General features: G+C 41.9%; 1 protein-coding gene across 1 annotated transcript in view; it reads right to left on the bottom strand.

The window, feature by feature from the left end:
* LOC104952833 (sodium bicarbonate transporter-like protein 11) overlaps nucleotides 1-10,734 on the bottom strand; it is a 45,183-nt gene extending 34,449 nt beyond the window's left edge. The window contains exons 1-2 of the mRNA XM_010779747.1: nucleotides 10,672-10,734; nucleotides 467-586 (exon numbers count right to left, since the gene is read on the bottom strand). Of these exons, the coding sequence (XP_010778049.1) occupies nucleotides 467-586; nucleotides 10,672-10,705 (154 nt within the window). The 5' untranslated portion in view covers nucleotides 10,706-10,734. The remainder of the gene's footprint in view (nucleotides 1-466; nucleotides 587-10,671) is intronic.
* Nucleotides 10,735-10,955: the final 221 nt, after the last annotated feature.

Genomic DNA, 10,955 nt, shown 5'->3' with positions numbered 1-10,955 from the left:
CACAGTCAGGTCTATGCTCTCTAAGTGCTCTTGTGAAAGTTTTTGATCCTCTCTACGTGAGCGTTTTCATTTTGTTCTCCATTTTTTGTTGATTTAAAACACATGTGCTCTCCAGTACAGGTTAGCTCTGAGTGTTAGCGAGGCTTGCTAATGTAAACAAAGACGTCCAAAACAAGTCAGGCATTGTTTCTGATAGCAACTTTCTGTGGGTCCGCCGCCGAATTGACGTCATTCCGGATGGAATCTGTATCCACTTGTTGTACACCCGTTTTAAAAAGATTTGGGTATGGAGGAAAAGAGAGAGGGTTTTATTTTCTGACGCTGCGTGAGTTCCCCAACGCACCGGGGGGGACACATATTTATGTATAAAAGACATCACAGTGCATTTTGCATGGTAGGTCCCCTTTAAGTAAAGAATCAAATGACTTATTCCACCTTTGTATATTATATATATCTCTGCACTGACCTGGCCCGGGGCTGAGCTGGTTGTCGTAGAGGTGAATGTCGTCTCCGCAGGTGATCGGCGAGTCCTGGCCCTCCTCCTCCTGGCCCTCGCTGCCCTCCTCCGGCTCCACCTCCCGCTGCTCTGGGGACACAACAGCACAGGGTCACATGCTGCACCGGACCCTCTTTCATCATTACCATCTTCAGACAGTGCCCTGAACTAAGAACATCCATAACATTCACCTGTTTGTAACTTACACATTATGTATCACTCTTATGGCACTACTTCTATTTGATTGTATTTACTTGCACTATTTTATTGTATTGCACTGTTGGAGGAACCTGGGACCTAAGATTTTCATCGATATAACTAAACTGTAGCTATGCACGAATGACAAGTAAAGCCTTGGATCTTGAATCTGTAAGCCCTGATATTCATGCGCCACCAGTCTGCTCAACTATTAGGTCAAAAGAACATAACATAACCATCTATCAACACGAATATGCTAATAGCCAAGTGTTTTGTTGGCAGAATACGAGGATAAATCATTTTACTAGAAGAGATTCTTGTTGTGCACCGACAGAAATGTTGAGATTTATGTTGTTTTTTGGTTGTATTGTCTTCCACTTCCTGTTTTGTTTTGTCACTCACCGTTTACCTGTCATTCCAGACTCATCAGCGCCAGCCCCGCCCCTGATTGTTCCCACCTGTGTCTGATTGTCTTGTGTTTAAATTCCCCTGTTCCCCAGTGTTCCTTGTGAGTTCGTTTTTGTCTAGTGCCATGGTCAGATCTTGCTCTTGTCTTTTGCCACAGTCAGGTCTATGCTCTCTAAGTGCTCTTGTGAAAGTTTTTGATCCTCACTACGTGAGCGTTTTCATTTTGTTCTCCATTTTTTTGTTGATCATTTTTGCTGTTCTTGAAAAAATAAAGTATCTTACAAATACTTTACCTCTGTCTCCCGGGTCGTGCAATTGGGTCCTACCTCCTAAGTGTCTGAGTTCGTAACAATTCTACAGTTTGTATTTTTGCTTTTTAACCAGTTTTATACTGTGTCATTATCTACAGTATTAGTGTATGTGTACAATGTTGTCTTTGCATTGTTCTACAGCTGCAGCAATTAGTTGATGGATCAATTAGTTGATCAACAGAACATTAATTGCCAACCATCTCAATAATTGAAGACCTTTTTAATGCAAAAGTGGCAGAAAATGTTGTTATCAGCTTCTCAGGTTCCCTGCTTTTCTTTTTTTCTCCTATTATATAAAACTGAATATATTTCAGTGATGGACATTACAAGATGTCTCCTTGGAAACAGGGATGGACATGTTTCACGATTTGCTGACTTTTCAATAGACCGAAAGGCAGATTTAACAGTAATGAAAATAATTGCAGCCCTACTCTGTTGTGCATTATACACATTTTTTTGTTTGTTTACATCTGGAAAAGGCCTTTTAAAATACATATAGGGTCCTGATGTCACAATAATCAGCAGCTGAAATGTCTATTCTTATTTATTAATGAATATAACGCAGTGCTGGGGGTAAGCAGAGGATCTCTAAGCCTAAAACATAAATAACAAATTGCACAACTTATCAAAGAAATTCTATTAGTTTGTGGTTGTTTTGATGTGGAGACAGGTCTTTCATGAATAAGCAGGTAGACATGTTTTTCTGAATCGTTGGACAGGGTTTTGTTTGGTAGAAAGCATCACAGCCCGGAGTCTGTTTGTATGACTCATCCCATTTTCTCTGACACAGCAGCCACTTAAATCCAGAGCTACAGTAACTAGCCAGCTACCAAATATCATCCTGCGATGGTCTTGATGCGACGAGAACTATCCCTGTGCTCTTTATCTGCTGACCTTATCTGTCGGGAGGCCTTCATTTCAGTTCATTCAGTTTGTCTTGCATCGGGATCATCCCTCAGCACTTGACATTATTTGAACCTCGCTGTGTCGTCGCCTCGCTGCGTCCCTCTGTGCCTCAGACTCACCGACTGGGCTCTGACTTTCAAATCACCTTGGGAGGGAAGAGCGGCCGCCGAGCACCAGCAGCAAAAACCTTTTACCTCAAAATACACCGGTATAAATGTTGTATTTTACTAATTTACTTATTAGTCTGTGAGCCAGCCCATAGTCCTATTATGAACCTGGAAATGTTGTGTACCCCAAAGTTTTATGTTAGGAATGTATAGTAAGGGTCCTCAGCACATAGACACTGCCGGATGCTAACTTGCATAAGTTGGGCAATTTTGCACTTTTAGCATAACATGCATTCATTTGCATTAATTAGCCTGTGCAGACAATAGTACAAAAAATGGCTTGGACGATTTGGAACATTTTGGAGTGGTTTTGGAGGTTATTGAAATCATTTCTGACATTTGCAGTATCAAAAACGGCAGTTTTAATCAGCAAGAGGCCCTTTTTGTGCTCTGAATGGGCTTATTTTGAAGTAATTTGGGTCTATTTGAATGTTTTAGGTGACTCAAAACTGCAATGTTTTATCCCTAAAATGTCCGAAATTGATTCAACATCCTCAAAATATCTCAAAAACCACCAAGTGTGCAGCTTTACCAGATATTTACTTGATTAGCCAATCATCTGCAGATAAACTAATATATCATTTAAATTGGTGACGAATGAAGATTACCATTACATCAAAACAGAGCAAAGAAGAAAATATTTACATTTGAGAAGCTGGAGGCAATGATTAATTGTTTAAAATGTGTTTTTCATTCATTAATATTGTTTAAACACAACTAGTTTTAAAGGTTTTAAACATGGATGGACTAAAACCAGCTGTATGACATAAATATTAGTGCGCTTTGATGAGTAAACAAATCTTCTCAAGACATTCACAAGATGCTTTTTACTGTGTGAAACTTTGCAGGATTAAAAATGATGATGGCAGCTAAATGACAGGGTTCCCCTCAGAGCTTTTAAGTGGCAACGGGCCACTTCGCCTGAATTAAACACCACCTCCGCTCATAAAAAATTAATACACATTCATAAAGTAAGACATTCCGCTCCAGGGAAAAAGGCTGATGTACTATTTGAAGTGGCAAATTCCACATATTGAATAAGTGTGGCTATTGTTGCTTATTTATTAAGTAAATAGATCACAAGATAAATTGCGTCTGGATTTAAGTGGCTTACAACCTCTGCTGAACATTTTCCCCGGAGATTCCTTGAACAAAGTCTGAAAAATGCACAAATTCACCTTAAAAACAACCAGTAGAGTTACTCTAAGGTGTATTATGAGGGAGCATTGAAGTTAAAGAAAACTCAATAAAAGTGAATTGATGTATTGCTTAAAGGGGCTATCCTGCTCATTTTCAGGTCCATATTTGCATGTTGTGTCTCTACTGTGACATGTCTCCATGCTTTAATGTTCAAAAAGCTCTTTATTTTTCTCATACTGCCTGTCCTGCAGCACCTCTTTTCACCCTCTGTCTGAAACCAGAGCCCAGTCAGCTCTGATTGGTTGGCCGGGCGGCTCTGTTTTGATTGGTTAACCGCTTATAGATGTCCCGCCCCTTAGCCTACACGTACAATGTGTTGGAGCGCTGAACAGTAGAAGCCTTATGCTGCGTTCACACCGGACGCGATGCGACGTTTGGGGGCGGCGCGATTACATGTAAAGTCAATGCAGAGACACGATCAGACGCGAATTTGCTCCGACGGCGTGCATGAAGCGGTGGACGCGGCGCGAATCACCCGATTGAGGCGAATGAAGGGGGCCGCGTCAAACGCGAGAGTTCAATTTTTTCAACTCGAGCGTCAAATTCACGTGACGCGTTCTCGCGGAAGCCACAGAGGTGAGGATTTCAGCCTGCCGTCACTGACGTTCAACCAGAAAACATCAGCCATTAGCTGTTAGCAGTTAGCACACAGAGATCACAGCTCCTCATATCTGTTCAGAAACTGGACAGAAGTTAAACAAGAACAAACCACAGACTGTCTGTGTCATGGTGAATACAGTCGCTGGTTTATTTATGTCTGTAGGCTGTTGTTATGAGTGTGGAATGAGCATATACAACGTTAGCTTAGCCTGGTCGACCCAATCTACATTCAGAAAACAAGCATTTTAAAAGGTTTTTCGCCTGCCGTCTTGTCTGCAGACTTGCCAAAGCATTAACTCATGGTTTTCACTAACCGGTATCAGTATGTTGTTACGTCGGCATCAATTAGAAACGTGTATTACAATTCAATCACTGTAAAATATGTTCATTTCGTTGTAGTTGTAGCTCCCGAGCCAGCGCGTCTTGTTGAATGATGCGAGTAAACACAGCTGGCAGCCGCGGTGAAACTCGAGCGATTAGAGCGAAGCGAATATTCGCATCGCGTCCGGTGTCGAACGCAGCATTAGTGTTACAATGTGATGAAGAATATTAATAGAGCCCCTTTAACATCAGACAGGAAAATGCATATCTCAATTCTATCTCCACAGCAATTTGTCTGATAATTAGGGCCGGGACTTTAACGCGTTAATTAAGATTAATTAATTACACAAACATTAACGCGTTAAAAAAATTAACGCATTGTAATCGCACCTATTTTTGCCCTGCGGAACGTTTCTCACTGGATGAGTTTCAGGCGTACCGATTATACTGGAGCACCAACTAACGTTCATGACTTCAGACAACAACAAACCACAGTGAACAATAGTCAAACATGAACGAAGAAGCTGATGAGACCGCTTTGGTTGGTCCCGTGGATGGGACATTTTTTTTTTTTAAACGCACGGATGGAAGCGTCGAAATTCNAAATGATTTTCTTGCGCACGAGTTAGTCTTGACAGAGATAACTGCAAAAAGGACACGAGTATAACTTCATAGCATAGCCTTACTTGCTTGTAGAAGGTCCAATATTTACTGAGTCCAACAATAAAGTCACTTCATGTATTTTGGTAGCTTGTTCTAACTGAGTCCAGACTCTGTGTAGATGGAACTGCAGTATTTTGGACCCTCCTCTTGAAAGAAAAACGGCCATAAGATAAAATAACTGCCCTAGTAAACGCTTTCTGAAACTGGCTTTCGGCCAGCTTTCTTAAGTTCGGTAGTTCGCCCGAACTGCTTCTCTTAGCTGTTGGCGGGAAGGCGCGGCGATTTCAAAAAAACAAATCTTTTTGTGGGAGGGAATCAGTTCATCTCGTTCACTTCACTTCAGCGAACGAACCCATCACTAGTATCAGTCTGGTATCAGATCCGTTGCAGGGGCCCCTTTTTAGAGATTTGGGTATGGGAGAAAATAGAGATGGTTGGTTTTCTGGACACTTGGTGAGTTCCTGGAACACCGGCCGGACACATGTATAAAAGACGCGTTACAAAATCTGCCATTTTGTATGATAGCTTCACCTTTAATGTGATGTGAGTAGAGTCAACGCAAAGAAACCCTCCAATCCATTGTGAAGTTAATGTAACCTCTTAAGCCCTGGCCTGTTTTTCAGGTTCAGGCCTCGAAAATGCCACGTACACAGCAAGACTATATCCTTCACTTTCAAAGGGCGTAAATTAACTCATCTTTTTTTTCTCAAAGCAACGTTTACATTGCTGGCTTGCGATGTTAGAAGTGTCAGCATCAATATTAGATGTTTTTATTTTTAAATAAATTCAGATGAACATTTAGTAAAAACATGTAAGTAAATTCTATGGTCCGGCCTAAAAAAAAACATACTTATAGTTGAAACACCACCCTGACATGATGGGTTAGGGTAGGTACTAAAAGCCTTTAGAAATCCAAAACTATAACATATTAGCTAATACCCTGTATCGGAATATTGATGCAAAACAAGTGAAACTTTACCCCTTTTTAGAGGGTTTAGGAAAAATAAAGGTCCAGGCGGACTCACCTCTGGGTAATTTGGGAAACCAACAGTCCATTTGACCTTTTTTTCACTGTAAAAATGATTGTTATTACTTTGAATTATCACTATAGGTATTCAGTTCCATCCAAATACAACACTGTTGCTTGAAAAAAGATAAATAATTAAATTAAAAAAACATACTCTGCCTTATCCTCTTAGGCCCACTCAATGCTAACAGCTGCAGCCCTGCTGGAATTAGGCCCCGAAGCGAAAACATTCTGTAAATCTATTTACCTTGCCACCGCAAAAATCACTCCTAGGCTCCCTTATTATTATCCTAGGCTGCACATCCATACACATCGTTTTATGATCGTAAAACACAGATCTAACGGTGACCCACCTCAGATACGAACTTCGGCACGCTTATCAATAAAAAACGTACATCAAAACAGTGGGCCGCTTAGGTAGCCTACACAATGCTAACATGGGCCTTACGCTTTCGTCTTTGTCTGGTCTAAACTGGGCTCTTCAGTGGCATTAAAACGATAACAACGCAATGGATGTAAGTTAACGTCCATAGGTTCTAATATCCAATGGTGGCGTGTGCCCCTTGTGAAATGTTCGGATCAAGTCTATAAGCAATAAAACTGCAATATCCGTTATCTGCCTGGTCCGCTCTGGTGCTCCGCTGCCCGCTCGTAGGCAAGCCCCAAGGAAAGTGCGCTGACTCATATTCGTGGTGGCAAACGGCCGGTACTACACTTCCGTTTGGTTGCAGCCGTCCGGAAACGCTTTTTCCCATTGACTTAGATGGGAACGAGTGGTCTGCAAATCGTTGGATAAATTTTTTTTAAACTAAATAATACCACCCTAGTATAACACTGTATAGCCCGGGTATAAAAGACATCGTTCCGCAAGTTTGTAAAGATGTTTGCAATAACGTTATTCTGAGAGCTTATTTCCCTCTGCATTAAGAACGCCGCCATCGTAACCGCACGGGACCGCGGCCGCCCGGCCCCGTTCATGTTACGTGTTCAGGCACGTCTTCCGCACCAATCAGGCACACTGAGCTCACAGGAGGGTGAGGGGATGGAGCCTTATTGGCAGCTACAAGCGAGCGTTAAAGGCAGAAAGTGAAAATTCAGCTTGAATACACGTAGTTTACAGAGATGCGTGCTTATGAGCAAACCAATGTGCCAGTTGCCGGTTTATCTTTTACCCGATGGAATGCACAAATAAGAAACGGGCACCCATCATGGTCTTACTTGCCATCCCACAGAGCTGCTCAATAATGTGATATATTGCACATGTTGCTGTAATTCATTATTGATACTACATGGGCTGTATGTTTAAATCTCGTTCCGTAAAAGATGTGTTTAAATAAGGTGGAATCTAATATTAGCCCGATCCGTTACAACGTCCTGTAGCTTCGTATTGCACTAATCGGAAGATAGCATTTCAAAAGCAGGGGGGGGGGGGGGGTGCTAGTGGATCGCCGGAGCTGTTAGATTACCATTAACATGCTTATTGTAGTTGTAAGTGCATTGCCTTGCGGCCTGTAGCACCGTCCTTGATGGAGCATATGTGTGGGCTGGACCTGTATTTTACAGGAAAGGAGTGAGCAGAGAGTAGAGTAGTTGTCGATTCTCGTTCTGTTTTCTGTGAATATCTGCGTCATCCTCTCAGACTTTGAGTTGCGCGCGCTACTAAAGAGACGTGTTACCATGGAAACCAAACAATGGTGTAGCTGTATTAAAGTCCGAGTGGAAACAGTCGTGTGTAAATCTGATTTTGTCAGAAATCGGGAAAATATGACCCCGGGAGGGAACCGGGAGAGGGCAATGAAATCGGGATCTCCCGCGAAAATCGGTTGACAAGTATGACCCACACCCAACCCACACTCAACCAGATGACTGGTTTCAGGGCCAGGATAACTAAGTCCACGTCTGAAAAAATAACCAGCTCACTGGATTACACTCGACTGTAGACCACTTGGAGTGGTAGAAGATAAGGGGCTGCAAAAGTTACTACAGATTGCATCGTCTGACACAACATATGAGCTGCCATGCAGAAAGACAGTGACAAAAAGAATCCAGCAGCTTTATGACAATGAAAAGGAAGATAAAGAGAATTTATTGGAGAAAGCCGAATGTGTTGCCCTGACTGGGGATCATTGGACCTCGGTAAGCAATTCAAATTACCTCTGTGTGACGGCACACTTTATTGACATCTTCTCACTGTTCTCAGGTCAAATATTTATATGTGATTAAAAATGCGATTAATTTCGATTAATTAATTACAAAACCTCTAATTAATTAGATTAATTTTTTTAATCGAGTCCCGGCCCTACTGATAATATATTTTTTTAATGGACTAAATATTCCTATTCTTCACAAGCTTTTTGCTTTTTCCTCCTCTGTATCTAGGCCACAAAGAGAATAATTTAACCCAAATTGAGCATCCGTAATCACATTAATAGTTGATATGACTCAGAAACACATCAACTATTAACGCACTGATAAAGAACATAAAGACACAGAAGGCACTGGTATAATAGCATCACTTCTACAGTGCAATAAATACAACAAATATTATATTTCATGTCACCCTGCTCACAGCCTTTGATCTCCGAGTGCGTTCGGCTTCCCGTCCCACCCCCACTAATGAACCTTTGAGAAGAGACAATGGTGGATAATGCTTACTCGCCTACGATAATGTAATTGCATTTATATACTGATAAAAGGTTGCCTAATAAAGACAGTTATGTTGGGCTGCAGCAGGGGGCCTTGTGTTATTCTGCCGACTGAATTGGTGTGTTGCAGGTCGGGAATAATTAGCTGGGGGAGACGGGGAGCTCCGACGCACGCCGATTCTGTCCTGCCTGCTTGTGCTGCACATACTAATTGGGTACCTCTCCTTGGCTTGAAGGTAATGAAACCGCCGTTATCATTACAGCGGAGCAAAGTTCATTATTTATATCCAAATGCAGTGGAGTGTGAGTCTGTGCAGCAGCACTAATCTTAAATCACATCTTTCATTATGGATATATTCTACAGCAGACATTATAGTGTAGTGCAGTGAGTCCGCGTGGGAAGTTAGCATCGTAGCATCATCCCTCCAAAAAAGCCCATGGGATTTTTTCGACTGGAGTATTGAAGAAAATAAGCTCTGTGGCGAAGTAACGCTTATGCTACTTACATGTTTTGTTCATCAGGAAAAAAATGCTATCATCTTTATAATTTTTGAAGCGTAAATGCAATCACCAGAAGTATAAAGCTAACGTAAGGCTAAAAACAAATGACATCAAAGTTGCATGACTTTATGACACCACCGCCAGCTAAAGGCGGCTAATATTTGGTCCTCTCATTACTCAGTTGTTAGCAACCGCTTTGTAAAGACACCTAAAAGCAGAAGTTCATGAGTTGGGTTTTTACTGAAATATTTGATGTCGCAGAAGAAAACGTGATAATCTCCTTAACTAGTGTTAACCACAGACCATATTTTAGGCATCTAACCAAAAACACGTTCAAAAAACCATTGGCTTCAAGACAAGAGGCGCTTTTACACCAAGAACTTTGCCTTACTTAGTTCCTAGTACTTAGTTCATCGGAACTAAAGAGCAGATCGCTTTCCCACCGGAATAAGTCCCTAAGGGAGGATTAGGCAAATGAAGCCGCTGACGTCCATTCTTCTTCTTCTGCTTTCGGTTTACTGGCAGGCTTCACGGCGTATACTGCCACCCGAAGTCCCCGGCCGGAAGTCCCCGGAGTTGGGGACTGGCTTCAGTAGAAGGGAGTCCCAGCAGCTTCTACTGAAGCCTTCCGCGCAAATCGCCAGAAGCGCTGACACCTCCTCATCTCCACCGCTCCCATGTTTTTTTTTGTGTTGCCATAAGTTAGTCTCTCTGCGTTGGTGCGCGGGGCTAATGCTAATAATGCTAATGCCAGCAAATACAATGGCGGCTTCACAAAACTTTTCGGAGTTTTACGGGGCGTGGTTTGCAATCTGCCTAGCCAATCAGAAATGGGAACCTTTTTCTCCCAGGAAAGTACCTGCTCTCTGGCAGGGACTAAAAAGGGGTAAAAAGGTTTGCAAAAGCAAAGTTGTAGTTCCAGATCTTTTTGGTGTGAACGCAAAATCCCTGGAACTATCGGAACTATTCCTGGGAAAAGTACTCCGTTGTGAAAGCGCCTAAGGGCACCAGACGTGCTAAGATGCTAACTCTTTTCCTGGTTTAGGACTCATTCCTACACCACTTTATTGGCAGCAAATACGTGCGAATAATAATAGGATCACACTTTTATTCTCTCACTCATGGATCCCTTATTATTGGCTGCTTTGTTTTCCAATGTGGAAATGTGTTTTAAATTCAAGTGTACGTTACATTGATGCTGTATGTTCTGGTGTTGGCTCAGACTCACCCATTTCCTGAAAGAAGTATCCATTCTTGGACATCCCAGAGGGAGGTGCCTCTGCTGGAGAGAGCAAGACAGAGAAGACAGTAATCACTGAGGTGAACAGTAACAGGCCCTACAGGAAGCAAGTCTTCATTTCTAAAATCAGAAACACATTATTTGTTATTGTTTTAAACAGTAACTGACGGTATGGGAGTTGGTTTAAAAATATGAGCCATTATCAGACTCGTTTAGAATGGATGTTAAGGGAAAAAGACTTTCAATTAAACGTAATGCATAACATACACCCT

This window comes from Notothenia coriiceps, unplaced genomic scaffold (assembly GCF_000735185.1).
Source record: "Notothenia coriiceps isolate Sejong01 unplaced genomic scaffold, NC01 NC01_scaffold00020607, whole genome shotgun sequence".
In the NCBI taxonomy this organism is placed as follows: Eukaryota; Metazoa; Chordata; class Actinopteri; order Perciformes; family Nototheniidae; genus Notothenia; species Notothenia coriiceps.
This window is presented reverse-complemented; position numbering and strand designations above follow the sequence as displayed.